At 40.5% G+C, this 21,391-nt stretch overlaps 1 protein-coding gene across 1 annotated transcript in view; it reads left to right on the top strand.

Annotated features, from left to right (window-relative positions):
- The window catches only part of LOC128910514 (bifunctional heparan sulfate N-deacetylase/N-sulfotransferase 4), a 108,703-nt gene that overhangs the window by 40,466 nt on the left and 46,846 nt on the right, over nucleotides 1-21,391 (top strand). Inside the window, exon 4 of the mRNA XM_054203847.1 lies at nucleotides 18,116-18,203. Within this exon, the coding sequence (XP_054059822.1) occupies nucleotides 18,116-18,203 (88 nt within the window). The remainder of the gene's footprint in view (nucleotides 1-18,115; nucleotides 18,204-21,391) is intronic.

The following is a 21,391-nucleotide window of genomic DNA, read 5'->3' as shown; positions in this document are numbered from 1 at the left end:
CAGCATAGTTTTGTGTACAACCGTAATCATTTTCTGCAGGCAGCAAACACAATTACTGCATAAATACGGGAGGTGAGAGGAATAAAACTTTGTTCCTTATGGGCCAAACACACAAGGCAGTGCTTCTATGGAGATTTTCTTAGAGATAAGCAAAAGTAATTTGAGGACTACTGCCCATAGAGCATCATCACCCACAGAGAGTAAGCCACACATTACGTTTTTATTTTGACAGCAACCTTTTATTCTGGAAACATTGTCCTAATAACATAATACTTCTCCTTAAAATTAGTCTTCTATCTGTGCCAGAATATGCAGTGGTCCTAAAATCAAGTTTTCTAACTCTATCAGATTCATCTGCATAGGACCTTACAGTATAAGTGTCTTTTCATTTATTAAAATCATATTTCTTTCACATTCTTGCTTTTAGTATTGAATATGACATCGTAAAAAAAACCTCTCTAGTTCTACAATAGGTACATAAAAAATATTTTTATTGCTATTAATACATTTCTCCAAAGAAAGCATGAAAGAATTTTTCGGTCTCATGGGCAATTATATTACTATAATACAAGACTATCTGGTGATTTGTACACGTCATTTCATGTGGACAAAATTTCTAAATTTGTTATGGAAATATTAAATATAATAAATTATAGAATCACAGAATGGTAGGGGATGGAAGGGACGTTTAGAGATCATCTAGTCTAATTTCAATGCTTACAATATTTTATACAGAATATTTTATAAAAGTTAGGAATTTCAAGAAATGTCAGGATGAAAACAAAACTTTTTTAAAATATTAATAGAATTTAATTTTCAAAATTAACAAGAAAATGAAAGTATAAGTTATTCATAATTTCCTGCAAACCAGTGTATTAGTAAAAACACTGGAGCTTTCTGAACAGTGTTTTTGTTCATTAGGATTTGATTTATTGCAACACATTGCATATATTAAAGTTTTCTGATTTAAAACTCCAGCATTTATCATTGATTAGTATAGCATAAAAGAAAAAGCTCTTGTATTTCCAGTTAAGCTTAGCACAGAAAGACTAACTAAGGCCACGTGGTGTCCTTCAGATCTGAGAGTTTCTTTCAGAACGACTTTGCCTGTTTGGAGTCCAGAGTTTGTCTTACCCAGGTCTGTTGTCCAAGGTCATTGAGCTCAAAACTGTTGTTCTGTGGATAAGTTAAAGTACACGTGGATGCAGCTTGGGAAAAAAAAAAGTAGTTTCAGCAAGTTGAAATTCTTGAAGTTGAGTGAAAATCTTACTTTTTTTCTTCCCTTGTTTTTTGTGAGACAGGGTCTCCTAAATCCTGGATTCCTTTAAAAAAATAAATCTCCTTTTTGTTTAATTATCAGTAAGATTTATGACAAGCTAGGGAAGGTTAGAGTCACCTATTCCTTTCTGAGGCCACTAAATTTGAGCAGTAAAGCCATTATCCTGCTTCTGGCTCATTTTAGAGAAGCAGAACCAATGACTGGCTAGTTTAATTTTCACCTGAAAGAAACCAATGCCTCTCCATCCCCAAACATACTCTATTAGCAAAACATCACCTCAGTGTTAATTTTTCATGTTTTCTTGAGGAAATAAAGCCACAGATGAATAATTTTTTTCCCCCTCCAGGAGCACAAATTATAAACACCTTTTACCAGGCTGCGACAGTTTCCCTATCTATAAACTGACTCTTTTCTATGTTTTTGTTCTTTCTTCACATTACCAGCACTCTCTTAATCAGCTGTCCACATTTTCATTCAGACAGCACCCAAACAGAAGTGGGATCTGTGGCACAGTACACACTCAGCTTCTCTAGCACATGACATCCATGCTATTTTTAACACTTCTGATTGGAGAAGACTGAATTAGTTATCTGGGAGAGTTTAATTTTTTCAATTGATGTAGTCATTTAATCGGTATTTTTGCACTATTTTTTTTAAAATCACTAATTAAATATATTAAAACTAGTACCTACTTCCCAATACTTTCTGACCAAGGTATGATGGAATTAAAGAATTAGAGACTAGGATTTTATCTTTCCTTCCTTCCAGCTTGTTTAGCCATATATCCTTGAACTAAATGGGTGAAAAATGCTTCCAAAATGGCAAAGTGGCAAGGCAGGGGAAAATGAAGTTCATATTCTTGTTACTCAATCAACTTGGACTGCTCCAGTGAAACAGTTTCCCATGGCAAAATGTTGATTTATTAAATGCAGAATGTTCCACCGGAATGTGATTTAAACAAAATTATATTCTGCCAGCTCGTCTGCTCTGGCAGGCTGAGGGAAAAGTGGACAGTTTGAAGAATATTAAAAAAAAATCCAAAAGATCATAATTAAATGTAGCTTTGGAATTGCTGATCTTCCAGAAATTAAAAAATGCAAATAATTCACACTCTGCTGAGAGAATTTTTTAATATGAGAATATCCCAGGAAATGCATATTTCAGGTTTTTACTGCCTCTTCATTTTATGTAAAAGCCAGAATTATTAATGTAACTTTTACATTACATGTTAAATCTAAAATATCAACATTTAAGCAATTTCTAAAAGTTGTCTCAATATTACAGTTGAACTGCCTCAATAGCATCAAAGCCGTGGGCTTCAAGGACCTATGTTTTTCACCCCAAAACATCAGACCTTCAAGTAAGGGCTGTATAAAGAATGCTTGAATTCACATTTTTGACAGCATACCGTATTTGCTTGCCTTCCCCGAAACTCATGAAATATTGGCTCTTAAAACTGTCAGTTCTTGAAAGCGCAAGTGCTTTTTTGGTTGAGATCCAATTGTTTTAACAGGGTAAAGCTCGGTATAATTCTCCATTCCCTGGGTTTTTAAACTCCGCAGAAGTCTGTGGGTCTGTACATTAGCCGGCTCATTAATAGGTAGATACAATGCCAAGATCAGGATCATTTTAGTTTTGATATTGATTTCAATATTGGGGGGGTTTGGCATCAAAAGTATTCTCGGCAAGAGCAGCTCCAACTGTGATCTCAGGGCTTTGGAGAGGGGGGAGGCCACAGCTGGCCACCTCTGGGGTGACTAGCAGCATGGTGGAGAGCAGAAGAACGTGGGAGAGAAGCCCAAGGGATGAGGATCAAAGTGGACTCTGGATCAGGGCTATTTTCCAGGGCTATTAGCCTAAGGGCTATACAGACTGAAGACCTCCTTTGTAATAATATTTACTGTAGGTTTTTCAACAAATTAGCACAAATGTTTGGAAATTGATTGAATATATTGAATATATTCATTGAATATACATGGGTAAATAAGCATTAATCTATATGTATCTATAATTAATAGAGACTAAATAGTCTATAATCATATTAATTTATTGAATCTTTAATAGGGCTCCAGGCATAAGTGTGAACTGATGAGGCTATGCTCTGCATGGTTAATAATAACATATTTCTTTAAAAAAAATAGGTTCAGCTGCAGAATGTGAATTCTTTAATAAAAAAGCTCTGCATGTGTCTTCCTAGTAACATATCCCAAGATTTATGTGCATCGTAAACAAATATGTCTGTGGTATTATAAAGTGTAATTCCACTGTATTTGTTATTAGGAAAGGGAATAAGGTTTCCCATATGCTTTCACTATTATTTCTCTTGTAACTGGGAACACGCTGCCAGTACATTATCAGGAAATAAAAAGTACCCGTCGCTGCTGTAAATATTGCAAGGTGGGTGTTATGGAGCAGCTCGGTGGTAAAGACCAGCAGGGATTTATTCTCAGCCTTCAGGCAGCAGGTATGTCCCAAAGCTCCACAGCAAGAGGCAAAGCCTCGGACTAGGTGACACCTTGTAATTTGTTTGCTTAATGTGAGGAAACGTTTTGAGGTGACGAGACACACATTGATTTCAGGGGTTTAGGATGATGACGAAGGGTGGCTTAGAAATTTCCAAAGATCAGGATCTCGGCTGAGACTTGAATATAAAATTACCTACGCTCAACTTAACTCTTTGTCTCTCCTGAAGGGTAAGCGGAAATTCCCTTCTCTTCTCTCTCATGTGTTCATAGCTGATAATACAGTGGACTAAGCCATAGGGGAAAAGAAACTGTCTTTAGAAAAAGGAGTTTATTAATCTTTCACCATTATTTTATGGTTTACGCTGGGGGCACGGCCGACCAGCCCCTGTGTATTGCACTGGGCTTTCTCTGAAGGCAATACAAAGTCCGTCCATGGACATGAGGGTACAACAGGGCAGCGCGATGCTGGTTGAATGCCCTTTGAGGGCTCACCAGGCTAGAGTAAAATCACTTGAAACCATTTAACTGACTAAATGTGACTGTTAAAACCAGTCTTCTAATATTCTTCTGCCTGAATATTCTTCTGAACTGATGAAACCCAGCTGATATTCATCACAGAAATATTCTGTGTTTAGCAATTCCAGTGGTGGTTGCTGGCGCTATAGCCTCAGACGGCGAAGGTTTGAGGTGGGCTACACCCCAGCAGAGGAGAGAGGGGACAAAGAAGGGGGAATTTAGAGCCCATAGAAGAGCTTGAGGAATAAGGAAGGTTTTCCACAATGGAAAAATACCACCTATCTTTTAGCTAATTCTTATCTTACAGTTGCAAATTCTTTTCGGGATGTGAATGTACACTTTGTCAAACAATGCCATTTGGGTAGCAGAGCACTAGCCAAGTAAAACCTATCAGAACAATCCAGTATTTATGATTTTAAACAGATATTCCCATATAAAATAAAATTATGGCACTCCCCCACACCTAGGAGAGTAATAGAACCTCACACTTCAGAAATGAGTGGAAATTTAGTGTAACACCTATAATTAAAAGGTTGATACTTTGCTGAACATTTTTCTCAGTTTAATGATCCTAAGTTATATGGATTCATACTTTAAACTACAGGTTGCTACCCAGTTTTCTATGGGAATATTTCGAGAGAAAAGTACTACCTATAATGACTAAGATAAAAAAGCAACTAGATTTAAAAGTTAACTGGCTCAGTAATGCCACTTTCTGCCTGCCACCAAAATGTATGTGAATGGCTTTGAAATAGGAATATTTTTTTTAGACAAAAACCAAAACAAACATCCCCCCCAACCTTTCTGCGCATCTTTTGTTTTCTGAGATAATACTATGCAAGCATTTAATGTGCAGGTGAGCTTAGCTTTCGTCACTGTTCTTAAGAGCTAGAAACTTATTCACCGTAAAGATTGACAGCTGGTGTTCTCATATACGTGAGAGCAGAGAAAAACCAAAAATTTCAACTATTGTGAAACTTACCAAAGGATCACAAACATTAGAAACACTGATTTTCCCTGTATTATTATTGTCATCAAACATCATTACGCTTGGAAGACATACCCTTCTTCTAGGGTGTGGGCTGAATCTTTCACCAATAATTATTCCCTGTGGAAGGCTCTGTATACCACAGGAATGTGTTCTCAGGCAAATGATAAGTTGGGGAAGAGAAAAAGAAATCTCAAAATTATGTTCCCGTTCTCTTCCAAGCAGCCAAGAAAACAGGTCGTAAAAGACATCAGTAAACACTTTCTGATTAAAAATGCGTGCTAGAAATGTTTACTCTCCCTTCCAAATAAGTCACTTTGTGTACTTACGGCATAGCACAGCATTCGCCCTGTGTAGCTTAGAAAATCAGGAATGAGGAGCTTGAAGAGGACGCAAGCATACCTTTCTAACAGGAAATACTTTGCAGATGCACAGTGCTTGGGGAAATTCAATGCATCCCAATCAAAAAAGGTTGTTTGTCAGAAGCAGTTTTAGAAGCCCTGGGGATAAGTCATCCCTGTCAGGAATGATTTAGTGGTATCTAGAAAGGGATGAGCTCTATCAAACGGTAGGAAATTCACCCAAAACCTCTTTTTCTCTCTGGTAGCTGAAGTTGCCTGCCAGACCTCCCACCGGTGGGGCAAGGGAGCAGCTATTATCCTTGCTCGGGGTCTTTTTCAGAGCCTGACAAGCCAGACGTTTCTTTTCCCTGCTCAGGGAGCTTGGGATAGGCTGGCTTGCCATGAGCACCTACACAAGGTTAAGCTGGGAAGGCCAGAGGGGACCATTGGGCTAATTTGGTTTGACATCCTAAATAGCAGAGGGCGTAGAAACTCATCCAGCGATCTGGGCACCCAGCTTCATCTGTCACAACCAGCAGGAGCCTGGACTTCTCTGCTGTCTCTGGATCTGCCTTGGGTTGTGGTGCCAGGTAGAAGGGCTCCCTGTTATCAGAAGTTTCCTTCCTAGGAAGTCACTGGAAGGGATGAAAGGCTTCTTCATACTTCTCGACAATTTCATCGTACCACTTGAATTTCTCAAGGGTACAGGTTTGAGGTTTTTTCAAGTCTGTAATCTAGAGTGTTCTGAAGAAGGGCAGTACTTACGTTTTGCTCTGAGTATAATTTTCCCACTTTTTGGAAAGGTGCGGTGATACTTTTTAACGATACAGCTATGACCTGAAGCATTTCCTCTGGCTCTTAGAGAGATTTGTTCTCAATTTTACCTAAAATCACTTAGTTTTATGAAAAAGTAACCTACTGGAACCTCTGAAATGGTTGATTTCAAGTTTTTCAGGCTCATTTGGTGATCTGGCTTGATTTTCTTGGAGAATGTACTGGCCTTTGATGTTTCTACTCAAGAGAATTGAGTAAAAACTTAGCACGGGCCTTGCCATTTTGCTTTGGATCTTCCAGCTTCTTTCTCTGGACAACTTACTATGCTGTCTTCAAGCTAGAAAAGGATAATAAAGCAGTGGTAAGCAGGAGAATTTTCTGGGACAGAGGGATTTTGAACCGGTCCTCGAGGACAAAACAGGCCTTAACTCCCACTACTCTAAACTTGAAGGACGCGGGGGTGGCAGAAGCAATCTGACCTCTGGTAAGAGAGGTGAGCGTGGTGTAAAGCAAGAACATTTGCCTTGCAATTCCCTTTTCATTTTACAGAAACTTCCAATGCCAGTTAACAAACACGATCAAAACACTGAAGTGAGCTCCCTAGATAATCCAAGACGGCATCACGAAGAAGGAAGAAGGGTCAAAAAAGTTAAGCTCTGCTAGACAAGTATCAAGCATCTCAAAAATATTAAAAAGCAACACTTAATCCTAGTGATTTTTAAAGCACATCCTTACGCATCAAGATTTTGCAAACTCAATTTTTCAGAATAACTGACGAAGACATAGAAGTCTCCACAGCACCACCAGGGAAGGCTGCGTGATAAAAGTTTCCTAGCGAGCTATCCTATTTTTTGAGAACAAAGAAAAATGTTGCAGAGGTTTCTGTGAACCTACTCAATTTTAGGGACTCCAGTTCTAGCACAGTTACACTTTATACAGAATGCAGCCAGATCTTTGATTGCAATCTATTGAGGATAGAAGGGGACCTATGAAACTAACAGACTGATTAAATGTAATTTGGGCTTTCTGTAAAACAGGCATTCCTAGGTCATTGGAAGTAAATGGAAAGGAGACTGTATGTCGATTCACCATCCCTGGAGGTATTTAAAAGACAGGCAGATACGGTGCTCAGGGACATGGTTTAGTGGTGGACTTGGCAGTGTTGGGTTAATGGTCGGACTGACTGGTCTTGAGGGTCTTCGCCACCCTAAATAGTTCTAGGATTCTGTGGTGCTCCTCGGGATCCATTTAACTTAGATTCCCTGGTTTCTGACTTTTAGGGAGAGGGTAAGCAATGGACAGACTTGCCAAGGGGAAAAGAAAATAACAAACCACAGACACAACTGGTGTATAGGTGCTAGAAGTGATGGGAAAAGTACGCAGAAACTATTTGAGATTTCCATTTAGAAGCGGTTACAAGGAAAAATAGCAACTAACAATGAGAAAGACAACAAAATTGGAAAAGTCTGCACACTGAGCATAAAGAGTTCAAAAATATCTGTTCTCAGATAAAAAAGCGCCGAGGGGAACCATGTTTCTCCTCTGCCCTTCTGCATTTGGGTATTTTGGACATTCCCCATTTTTTAGCACCGACAGCAGGAACAGGAACGGAGAAATTAGCAACTGCTGTGGCTTCCTTGCCCCCCCCCCCCCCCCCCCCCCCCCCGAAAGCTTTAGAAGTGGTACCCTCTCAAAGCCACTGGTTATATCCATCCCCATGCAAACACGCCCATGCTGAAAACTGAAGGACAGACCTGAATTTTGAATATATCACTTCTGTTCCAATCTCTACTTTGTGACTGAATGTGTGTTTAAAAAAATAAAAGCTTAATTCCACCACAAAGCATAAACATCAGTTTTTAAGCAGTAAATTTGAAGTAGAAATTTGAGATTGCTGGTAGGAGTTCAGGATTTTGAGATAAATGTCCATGATGAGAATTTTAAGGAATTTTTATTTTTATGACAAGTTACTGACGTAAATAATTTCCAAGGGCAGTAAAGGAACAGAAAACCCACTCTGATTAAACCTTAGTACATCCAAATCCATAAATTAAAGAAGATAAATAAGGTAGCCTCCATTAGTCCAGCCCTTAAATAATTTATAACAACTGAGTGCCCACATATAGCAGGTTGGGGGTTTTTTATTGTTAGGGGTTTTTTTTGCTTAAAGAAGCAATTCTGACAAGAAAGAAAGGCAGCGTATACAACTAAAAGAATGTAGTTATTACTCTTACTTGTCCTTTGCTGTGAATCTGTATTGTAGCAAAGAAGGGGAGACTTTGATCCTTTTTTGGCACAGCCCAAACATTACTTGAGAGGAATTGTAAATGCCACTCTCTGTGTTTTACTGTTAGTGACATACAGCACAATGACCGACACCAATGTGGTTTGCTGCAACAGGATCACGATCACTGAACATGAATTTTGCATTAAAATACTATTTTAAATCTTGATGTTGTCCCTTTAAAGCCTCAAGATGGTTTTCCTGTTCAATACTTATTTTAGGGGGTTTTTTTTTGGCGATTAATCAGAGCTAGATGATGCCTCTGACTTTCTGGCCTCTCTCATGCTAGCACTCCAGCAGAATTACAGAAAGACAAACTCCGCCTGCCTCGTGCAGATGCGGGTACGGGACAAGATGCAAGAAGCATCACCTTATCTTTCCTCCGTGTGCCTGTTGTACTGGCCAAGCAGAACTACAACCATAGGGAGCGTGGGAGCATAGAGTGACCTGGGAGAAGATGGGGGAGCTATTTAAATTAGACTAAGCATTCCTGATCATGTTGTTTGTTTTAAAAACTGGACCAAAAATCCTTCATCTACAGCTGGCAGATTACCTTCTCCTGATTCTCAAGCCTAAATAGCCTCATGAGACCCTACCTGGAGTACTGGTGTCCCCCAACAAAAGCAGGACACGGACCTTCCAACCCAAACCATTCTACGATTCTGTGATTCTCTTGTTGAAAATGCTTCAACTTTTGAAAAATCAGAATTGATAAGAAATAAGTCCCTTCGCTGCCCTGCTTCAAAGTGCCACCGGCTCCTGTCCCTGCAACTTGTGGGAAGGGACTTTGGTCAGCAGTGGGGCTAGTGCCAGCTGGCTCTTCCCCAGCCACACGGAATCACCACCCGTTCTTAGCTTGGGCACGTGCTGCTTTTTCCCCTTCCAGGATTTGTCAGCAGATTTGGTCAGGATTCCTAAAAAAGCCTTCAGAATCAGTAGTGATTTGTATTAAAGACCCTCAGTGATTTCCAAATAGGCTGTAAATCTTTTGAGCAGACAGTGCCGACACAGAGCAGTGATCACTGCTAGCAGGTGACCACTGCAGCCATACCCTGCTCTGACAGTACCAGCAGCAGGTCCTGTGGACGCTTGCTCACCACCATCCCTAATGCCTTCCGCCTTCCCCAGCCAGATCCTGCTGGAGAATTGGAAGCAATCTATCTCATTGACTCATCTGTGTGGTGCTGGTTAAAATAAATCCTGCTTATTAGTAATGTGCTTTATTTGTAATTTATGCTTTTTGCCCTGTTAGACTGTCCCCTTGCTCTTCATTTGGGCTTTCTGTGGCTGGATCTTCTAAGAAGTACAAGACTGTGGCTATGAATTCCTTTCTCCAAGAAGAGAGACTGAATAATTACCACGGTTATTTATATACGTGCACCCACACATGTGCAGTTGGTCAAGGTGCTCTCGCTGCCGGGTTATCTGTGTCACTGTCATAGCATCATCTCTCCCATAATACTTAACCAAAAGCCGCCTTCTGAGTTTTCAAGTGATGTTGTTAGCCAGTTAGCCATGAGTAGCTACTAAATTTGGTGCAATATCACCCCATTCATCCCATTCAGCTGAAACTAGATGAACCTTTACCGGAACAGATGCGTTCCTCTGTGCTGAATTAAATGCAGTTAGGCTCCTGACAATTTTCTGACTTAAGGATGGAGTTATGAAATAGCAGCAGAAGTAGATCTGATAAATTGGGTATCCCACTCATAAAGGAAAAATAAATTCTTCTGTTTGCAATAAACATATTACATATGAGTGCAAAACATGACTTTTTTTCTTGCTCCAAATAAACCCACATATCCTCTCAGACCTCACACTAAGACAGTTACTCAAGGGAAATGCTGAACAGGCTCAAGTAATAGCTCTATAATAAAAAAAAAAAATAGATCTGCAGCCAGAGCTGGCTGTGTTCAGCACCATCAGAGACCTTCCTATTAATTCTTTATATGGCACTATAGATTAGCATAGTACTTCACAGAAATAAATACAAAAAGAAGTGAGGTCCCGTATCTCAGGAAGGCAGAGCAATGGACGAAGCCCTGCTTGCCTCGCTGGGAGCAATGAGGGGTCTGCGGCGAGCACGGGGAATGACACCATTTGTATAACGCACCGGGTGAAAAGCATCTTAAGAGGGAATGTACATCTGTGAGGGTTGACAGTTGCCCATTGATCAGGTGCCTGGTTAACAGCTATTCAAATCAGTTTTGGCATAGGGTAAATCGTACGAGTGATTTCAAAATCCCATTAAGGATTTGACTAACTTTAAGCCCTCTACTGCTTTCAAAATCTAGCCAATAAGTCAATAATGTGAAAATTCTTTATAATTCCTACACTATAGTATTATTATATTGTTATATTGTTGTTTTGTTATAAGCTTGTGAAGTGGGCTGAAATCCTCACCACACAGAAATCAATGACTCGGCTTCACTGGGTTTATAAATTCCTCACCAAGTTGTGTTTTAAGAAGTGCAGATACCGCTGATTTGACTGTCCCCCTTATGGCAGAAATTTGCGCTCAACGCCAAAAGCTGGAACCTGGAGTCCTGGTCTTGCAGTGATCCTGTCGCTTATGTCAGGCCAGACATCATCACTTTTTTAAAAAAAATTCAGTTTTCCTATCAGAACAACAGTGACTAGCTATTTCGCACCATGCTTATAATAGTTACTGTGATTGTTATTCTTTCATGGTAATCCTATGAAGATTGCATTGGCTTTGAAGATTGCCAGGACCGCAGCAGGCATCATCAGATTTTTTTCCTAGCATAGATCTCAGGGATTGGAAGAGGCAATCAAAAATCACATCCTGACAGCAACTGCTTGCAGTGGAAAGAAACATGGCTGAAAATATTCTTTGCTTTTTTTTTCTCTACAAATCTTCAGCTGGAAATCAAGACCAGAACTACCACTTTGTAGTCTTCCAGCTTTCCACAGACCACCATCAAATTGCTGCACGGAACACCTTAGGAATGAACCTCAGTGCTATATAACTGCAAAAGCATTAAGGACAGATGTTAGGAACAAAAATGAATAGATGCATTGAAAGACTTCTTGGTATCAATAACAAGTATGTACCATAGAAGCCTGAGAAAACTGTCTTGAAGTGAAAAATACAGGGAAAATTTTCATCAAATCTTAAAATAATTTTGGTTGGAAGGGACATCTGGAGGTGATATAGTCCAAGCCCCTGCTCAGAGCAAAGGTAACTTCAAAGTTACATCAGATCATATCTCAAAGGACAGAGATTCCCCAGCAACCTGTCCAGGGAAAAAATCCTGTTTACTAAGCAGTGTATATAAACATCACATACAGAAAATTTACTGTAAGGAATATCTATGTTTATATAGTTGCACATATTTTATATCTACAGTACATATAAATAAATAGTAATATGCGTATAGTGATCATATATATATCTTATGCACGCACGCGAAAGAAGGAAAAAACATGCAGGAGTGGAATCGGTACCCAGCACTAGGATCCATTCCCAAATGAATGATGACTTTGAGTAATGGCAAGTTAGCCCATTTTTGACAGGATTCTCAGTCATATCCCTCAGATGGTGATGGGGCAACGTAACCTTGGCCATGTAGCCCTGGGATGCCAGTCACTGGCACATCCTCCCGTGCCAGAAGCACTTCCTAGAATGAGTCTGTGGAAATAAAATAATTCATGATGACAGCAAATTATAGATACACTGAAAAGCAGAAATACCTAACTTCCCCTCCTTCCCTTGAACTCCTTCCAAACTGCATGAAGAACTAGATCCTTTCTTTCTCATTTGTCTTCCACCTTGTGCAGTCCTCATGGACAGGCTATGTAGTAACTTGGGATCGTGTTTCCTTGGGAAGCTCTAGCTAGTGGAATGCCCCAGAGGCTGAGAGACCCTGGGGCACCCTCGCCACAGAGGTCCCTGCCACAGAGACAGGAACCTTCAAGATCTTGAGGTTTTTGCTGGTTCCCAAAATTCACATTCACAGTATTGCCCCTGGAAGGCCACACAAATGACTAGGAGCCCAAATGAAATGCTGGGCTTCCTGCTCCACATTGGGATAACGTTGGGTCCTGCAAATCTTGGGTCCCTCCTAGGCTTCTCCTGATGCTCTCAGACATGTTCACAACTTCTGGGAAGGTCCCTGAAACACTTCCAAGAGCGAGGAATTTGGTTCAGTTTTGCAGAAATAATGTTTAGAGCTGTTGTAAGGACATTTTGACAATTTCAGTTTGCATGCTAAACAATGTCTGTTTCACAAACTGTTGGGATTTTCCTCCAAAACCAGATTTTAAGTTTTCACCAGCTGCTCTCACAGACAGTGATCTCTTATTTCCCAAATACCTTTTTTCCTGTCTCTAACACTATTGCCTGCAATGTGAGCAGCTTCTCAAATCAGAGGCCCGTGAACTGACAGTCGTTAGCCTGTCTTTAAGATGGTAACCAGGTATAAAATGCTAGAGAAAGGACAAAGATTTGTGTATTAATTCCTGTAATTAATCCTTTTTTGGTTTGACTAAAGTTTCCACTCTCTATTTTAAAAGAAAGGGATCACCAATCCCCTTTACATGCATTTGCAGACGCGCAAACACATGACTGCGTATACCCCTGCCTCACTACAAACAGCCCCCAATATTGATCACATTTGCCTCACTTTCCCTGATGAGAAACACGAGATTAGTTTTTGTTGGCTCAATTAATCTGGCATCTGTCCTCTGCACCCTACAAATCATTGCACATGCAAAGAAGGGCTCATGCTTTAGCAGTAGCATTGATCCACGTAGACCTTTGGGTTAGGAGTAAAGCCTCTTTAATTACTTTGGCTGACTTTCAGGGTTTCCTTTTTTTTAAAAAAAAAAAAAACACGGCTTGGGAAGACTAGTACCACGTTTTAGCATTGTTATCACTTAGCCTAGATTTGGAGTTCTGGTCCCCAGAGAAACACCTTCTACCTCAGCCTGGCCTGCCCATGCTTCGCATCAAAATCAGAAAAAGTCGTTCTTCTACCTTCTCTAAGGATTTGATAACCTCTACACTTCCCTTAGCCAGAGGTGTTTTGACCTTTAATTAAAAGGAAAATTTGTTGTCTTCCATTCAGAAGGCAGCAAATAATGAACTCATTAAAATGAGGTTAGTGTTTAGGCCTTAGAGCAATAAGAGCCGAAGTCTCATTAGCAGCTAACAATCCAGAACATAGCCCATAAATAAACCTAATATGGCAGAGCAAAATGCCTTGGTGCATTAAATTTGAGCAGAATCAAATGTTTACAGTCAATGATGTCTGGGGCATGAAGTTTTAATGTACTTAATAAAGGAAAGCAAATTGCTTCCTATTAGGCATGAAATGTTACTGCAGAAATTGCCCCAAAAAGTTTATTATGTAAATGAAGGATAGAGTTATAATTAACAAGGACATAGCGGGAAAATATCACTTCTTCTTAATAGATGCACCAATTATGAAGAATAAAGACACGGCAACTTCAAATCTACAAAAGGTAATTATATGGATTAATGTAAAAGACTGCTGAATGTAAATGCAATATATAGAAGAAACCATATCTTGTGGATGTCACAGAGAGAAGCCTCATTTAAAAAGCAAAGAATCAATTAATAAGATGAAAGTTTTGAGAGATTCCAGGCAATTAGGGTTTTGTATTTGAAAGAACAGCTTGGATTGACTCTTACAAGAATGCACTTTGCTTAGCCTGCTGAAGTTGTGGGTAGCACCTACCATTCTCCCTCAGTGAAGGCAGTCAAGTTCCCACGTTAGAATACAACAGGGAGCGGGATGGGAGAGGGACCCATGAGTCCCCAGGGAAGGAGGGCTGCTGGGGACAGCACAGGAGGACCAGGCAGAGTGTGAATAGCTGTGTTCACACCTGGCGTTGAGTAGGATTTCCAGCTGTTAAAATACAATAGCCCTTCTCTGTCCTGCAAAACCCTTCAAAATAAAATACATACGTTCCGCATCGCACGGCGGCTGTGTAAGTCCCAGAAAGTTTTTGGCAGTGGATGCCAGGGATGCACAGTTTGTCCACCATGCACCATCCAGGAGCCAGAGCACTGGTCGAGGGACGTGATTCTGCCCCTCTGCTCTCCTCTCTTGAGACACGCCCCCCCTGCATTACTGTGTCCAGCTTTGAAGTCCTCAGCACAGGAAGGACGTGGACCTCTTGGAGCGGGTCCATAGGACACCACAAAGATGATCCAAGGGCCGGAGCACCTCTGCTGTGAGGACAGGCTGAGAGTTGGGGTTGTTCAGCCTGGAGAAAAGAAGATGCCGAGAAGACCTTAGACAGGCACACAGGAAAGATGGGAAGGGACTTTTTACAAGGGCATGTAGTGATAGGACGAGGGGTAATGGCTTCAAACTGGAAGAGGGTGGATTTAGATTAGATATCAGGAAGACATTTTTCACTGTGAGTGTGGTGAGATACCGGAAGAGGTTGCCCAAAGAAGCTGTGGCTGCCCCATCCCTGGAGGGGTTCAAGGCCAGGCTGGACGGGGCTTTGAGCAACCCAGTCTAGTGGAAGGTGTCCCAGCCCATGGCAGGGGGCTTGGAACTGGATGATCTTTAAGGTCCCTTCCAACCCAAACCTTTCTATGATTCTGTGACTGCCTGAGCAGCAGCGTTGGCAACTACCCTCACAAACAGGCAAAGAAGCAGGGATTTACCCACCTGGGAGAGTGCAAGAAGGGCGATGGAAGAAAGTTCTCTGTTCTTCTCCTGCTGCGGCACTTTTCTATGCGGCATGCTGTTAAGGTCTATACCTACAGGAAACAAAAGTTCTCATTATTTACTGTGCAAAATTATCAGTGAAGGCAGTAGCATTAGCAATTTTCTTTGAATATATATTTATTAGAAATAGGGAAGGTAGGCCCTGATCACCTAAACTGAGATTGGTTTTTTTATATTAAGTATGGCGAAGATGTTACCCTTCCCCCGTACAAACAGACAAGTAGTGACAAACTAAGTTTGGACTGACTTAGCTGACAGTATCTTCTTAGTATTAAAATTTGGTGAAGTCATGAAAAGGAAGTTTAGCTGCATATTATATAAATTAATATGCATATATGGAAATTGCAATAAAAAAAGTCTTTAGGACCAAGCCAAATCCAGTTTGAGTGACAGATTTGCCCTTTAGACAGAGAAAAATGCTTGACACACTGCAGGTTACAGGATTTACATCTTAATCCTCGCTCTGTGTTTTTAATGAGACCTCGCTGGGCTGGAAGGTTTTTGCCTATCCCGCAGTTCTGTCATCTTCTTGAGACATGAGTGTGAGGGAAATCAGAGAGAAAAACCAAAGCGATATAATGATGTTTGTTTCATATACATTCTTATACTGCACGTTAAGTGATGATAATTTCTCAAGATGTTCTTTCTAGAAAGGAAAATTGAATTGATTTTGCTTGGCCCATCAGTTTTTCTCAACATATATAAAATGCTCTAGATACCTTGGAAAATTATGTTCTAAAATATAATGACTCAGATTCTATGCTTGTGACTTTAATGGTATCAATTTAGTGCCAGTTTTCACCAACTGGGGATTTCCCTCAATATCTTAGCTAACCAGGGTGTTGATCTCTAAGGTTTTACATTGTAGTGAATATTTAGTTGTTATATATTATGTAAATATAGTCCCACATGTGAAATTGTCACAGGATTGAAATAATCAACTTATTTAATGTCTGGCAAGATAGGCAGGAAACCATACTGCTATTTTAATATTTAACACTAAAGCACAAGATTTACTGTCATTACATGACTTTATTTCCTTTAGCGAGGAAGGGAATTTGCTTGGTGACTGTTGTATCTGATAACCACTCTCTTTGCTTTCCACCTTCCTTAGCACCCAATAAATGTTTCTGTTTTAAAAAATGAAGGCAGATGCACACTGTCTAACAGTCTTTTGTGTTACACTCCCGAATTCCCTGGCACCTGAACGATGCCTCTATGGAAGGTGGCTGTTAGCAAATGAGGCTTGAGAAGGGGCTTTTGGTCTAACACGCGCAGTGCCCAAAAATCTGTGTAATTAGGAGGGAGTCAGGAACTTGAAAAAGTCAACGTCCTATAGCAAACGCTGATGGTAACTGACAGTACCTTCCAGCCCATTTTAGTGCAAAGGAAACATGATAAAACATGAGACCACAGAAACCTGACCTGCTTGGTTCTGCTCTGGACTAGGGTTGCACACCATCCGGCTGCATCTCAGCTGCTTAAACCCCGGTTTCATCATTTGCGCTGGACTGGCGATACTTTTGGTTTATGGTCACAATTAAGAGTTTGGTGTTGTTTTTTAAATTAGACCAGTGGGTTGAGCAAAAAGGTAAAACTATTTTCCTGTAATGTTGTGTGAAATTATTAATGACCATACAAAATGTAATTTTTTCAAATGAAAGGAAACATTAGCTGGACTCGGACTGTGTGTAAACCACTGCATTCATTTTGTCTTTGAGCCGTGCAAGAACGTGAACATTTGATCAATAGAAATGTTATTAATAGGTAACAGGAAAAGTCATCGAGAGCCACATAATGGAGATGTGGAAAATTGATGAAAATAGAGCTTATAACCCATTCGACATTGGCAAGAGCAGTAGGGAGATACATGCACTATCCATCTCACATATGTAGCACGTCTAAATTATGTGGGCTGGTGATGGAAAGCGGACTGATATTTGTGCAGCGAGGACTATCGGTAGAAGCAGTGCAGAGTTGACAACTAACGGTAAACGTAGGCAGCTCATGCAGGCTGAGCCATCTTTTCTCTAGTGGTTGCAAATAAGTCCAAGAAAAAATGGGTAGGTGACCAAGATGACACCTCTTGCTTCTAGAAGCAATACCCTTTTCCTCCATTTCATTTAGACTGGTCTTATCTTTTGCTTGGAGGAGGGAATAAAAATAAACAGGGATTTAATTTCTGACACAGACAACGCTTCTACCATAGGTCAAAACTGGAGTTTTGCTCATTCACACTTAAGCCTGAATCGGGTATTCAGATATAATCAAAAATGTTTCCACAGGTAAGTAAATCCCCGTGCCTCCACATGTGGATGGGAAGTTGTATTCCTAATTCTGCTTTGGGTTTTAAGCACATTTCATCAAGCTTCATTAATAAGCTGAAGCATGGATGACTTAGTGGTTTTGTATAGTGCTGCCTCTGAATGGCCGGATCAAAGTCCTGCCATTGGTCACTGCACACAATGTATAGTATCTTGGTCCAAGTTACAGAACCATCACCTGCTTTGGTACTTAGGTACTATTACTAGCATTGCTAGACCATCAGACTCGGATGGAACAAATTAAGCTCACTGTAATAGTCTTATAGAAAGAATAAGCCCGAGACAAAACATGAAACATTTAACAGGATCTTCTTTTTTGTATCTCCTCAGTTGGAGACAACTTTTAAAAATGAGGCATTCCAAAAATTAATAATCATTTTTCTAAATGCATGTTAATTTCTTATTTATTTCAGGCTTTACTAGAGACTCAAAATTTACTGCGCACTCAGGTTGCAAATTTTACCTTCAACCTTGGATTTTCAGGAAAATTTTACCACACAGGTAAGAAGGAACTTCATGCTCTCAGGTAGCTGCAGTTAAATAGGTGACAGGGTTTTAAACCTAGCTTTAAACATGCCCTTTTTTAAATAACATGTTGACTCGGTGGAGCAGTGGGAAATACATGCTCCACCATTTTAACATCCAGTGTCTAATTCAGTGTCCAAAGATACGCTGTGGATGAACTCAGGAACACCTAGATGCCCTTGGTGCTTTTCTGAAAGATGTGTGGTAGTAAATCTCAGGGTTATAAAGGAGGCAAAGTAGCTGCTAAGATCTCTATAATTCCACAAAAGACAGGAAAGCACAGAAGACATACTAAAGTTTTTTCCAGGATGATGTGTATGATGAAATATACAGACTGGAAAACTCGTATGTCAAAACCTCTGAAGGGGCAGAGGTGTTTGAATGGGATGCACGAGATTTTGTTATGGCTGTGAAGGTAATCTATCTCAGTGGTCTGCAAATCAGGAAGGATGATAAAAGAAAAACAAGATGGAAATAAATCTGTATTGAAACCCTGCTCCTTTCACACTCCGTGTAGTAACAGGTGCACACTTTCACTGTGTTTCTGTGGAAGATCTTTTACATCTCCTCGTGACTCCTTTCTCTCTTTTGCTACATTTCTTCACAGTATGATGGGCCCTCCCCTTTTTTTTTTTTATCCCCTCTTCATTTGCCTTCTCCTTAATACGTCACTGCAATTCCCCTCAGGCTTCCCTCAGCTGTCACTGAGCCGTGTTGCTCCCTAGTACAGCTAAGGCAAAAAAAGCCAAGTTCAGCGACTCCCTTCAAAGGAGACGCCTCCTGTCCTTCTCCATTCCAAACCCTGTACCCATCCCACCTTTGAAGACCAGCTCCAAAATCCTCAGCTCTCAACCCATCCAGCCACATTTAGTGACACTGAGTGATGCTAGGGAGGCCGAGAAGCTTATCTATCTGGAGCAGAGGAGGGGGCATTAGAGCAGCAAGAGGATGGGAGGGGAAGTTTAAAAGCTGGAAACGATGCAGTCCCAACTGTCACGGGCCGTGAGGTAGCTGTGGAGTAAGGCACATCACCCCCCTCAGTGCGGGCGTTTTGATCGCCAGTATTTGAACACCAAACAGATGAGCTTACCCAGCTCTTATGTCTCCGTTTCACCACCTGTTAGGAGAATACAGAGGTCCCTGGGAGAAAGGGAGATGAGGAAGAATCTGAGGGATGAGAAGACAGAAGGAAACCAAAATTATGTATTTGTATCACTGTCTCTTTCAAAGTCCAGGCTGTTTTCCCTTGTGCAAGCACATAACGCTAAGCAACTGCTGCCCAGGAAACCTTACAGCCTAAAGATACAGGCTGGAGAGCTTGAGAAAAATGAGAGGTAGAGAGAGATGGAATTACTTGCCTGGAGTCATATAACAAGCCAGTGGCCGACCTGTGATTAGAGAGCAACTTCGGAGACAAAACTTCAGTATTCTCCTCACTTCATCTTGACCTGCCTGTGTCGTTATTCCTTCTGGAGATTAATTGGACACACACGTAATACAGCAAAATAAACAAAAAGTAGCCCAAGGCTCTGAGCCACTCTAAAATAGGATGCTGCTTGGTTGTGGCCATTTACACAGTAAAGCTTGTATCAGTCATTACGCTGCAGAGAAAGGTAATTCAAGGAGGGGAGGAGGTGGAGAAAGAGATAATTTATTATAACTACTATGATGTACTGAACAGTGGCTAGCACAAAACATGCAGCCTTTCTACAAAATGAAACCCCTGACCTGCCAATACATTTTCTCTTCCTTCATCCCAGCAGCCTCCACATTGTTGTCACAGGTTTTCTTGCCCAGCTGACATAATGCTGACCAATTTGAGATTTGCTACTGCTGTAGAGAGAGAAAATAGTAGAATGTGCATGTGTGCCTGTCCTTCTAAGGCTCTCAAGGCTTACAAAAATAGCACAGAACTACTTAATGAGTTGAAGCATGTCATTGCCTCCATTAAGGGACCTGCTGCTGCCTGTACTCAGCGATGCATCTGATTTTTTAAGTGAACGCTTCATTTACGGGTTGTTGGTGGCATTTTGTCATATCAGCTTAGGGGAAGGGTTTCAAAGTATTCTCCGTGCAATATACGCTTTATTGACTCGTTATAAATAGAACATGGAAAGGTATTCTTTAATTACGGTGAAAGTGGCTTGTTCACCCAGAGGGGCTTTTAGCATCAGATATTCAACATGTTTTATTAGCGCACTGCCACTGCTGTGCCTCGTTGACTTCCTTAATGTGTGCTTTTGCTCTCCTTTCCAAAACCTGGATAATTTTAAAACTACAGGAGGGAGATGAGCGTGAGAACGCATTGGCAGATTAAACAGTGATACGTTTTCATCAAAAGATGTTGCTGACATCTGTACTACAAATACCAATTCTAGTTGGTGTGCCTGTGCGCGAGTACAATAGCTGACACATCAGCCTCACTGCTCATCATCTCGCCGCCACCACCACCATTGCCTTCTGGGGCACTGGTAAACTATGCACTGTAGAGATAACGCTATTAGCAAAAAATTACACAGTTGTGCAAACACTTTCTACTTGTTCATGCTGTGGCAATAGAAATTAAGATGTTCTCAGGATTTGCATTTAAGATTTATAAGATGATTGATAGCAACTTCAGGCTTAGTTTGAGTTTTGAGCTCGAAAGAGACCTCTAAATTATGACTGTACTTTTAAAATATGAGATTATTTATTATGCACAAACAAACTTTGAATTATTACCTACCTGTGTAAAGTGCATGCTGCATCTCAAAGCAGATACATGTTCACTGCCTTCGTTGTAGGTCTACTGCATTTTTCAGATTTCACATTAAAATAAAGATAGAAAGTTACATAAAGAATGTTGATTGTAGAAGAAATTAAAACCTCAAAATCCTATCCCTTGTTTTGCCTCCAATACTCTAACATAAGGGATTGGGCAAAAGTATTCCAACAATAGAAGCACTCACCAAATGATCCATTTCTTTTGCACCTCTTTGCATGAGATTTTTTAGAAATAACGCTACTTAAGAACTTATAAAATCAAACAACACTCTTTTTAAAGGCTTGAAAGTTGTGCTCAAAAGCAACACCACCACCAAATGTTAAACTTCCAGCTTTTCTGTTTCAGGTCTGCCATTACAGGGTGGGGGACTTTTTGTTTAAACTAGAAAGTGTCATGCTTT

This window comes from Rissa tridactyla, chromosome 5 (assembly GCF_028500815.1).
Source record: "Rissa tridactyla isolate bRisTri1 chromosome 5, bRisTri1.patW.cur.20221130, whole genome shotgun sequence".
NCBI lineage: Eukaryota > Metazoa > Chordata > Aves > Charadriiformes > Laridae > Rissa > Rissa tridactyla.
Note: the sequence above shows the minus strand (reverse complement) of the source record. Positions and strands in the feature narration are given on the sequence as shown.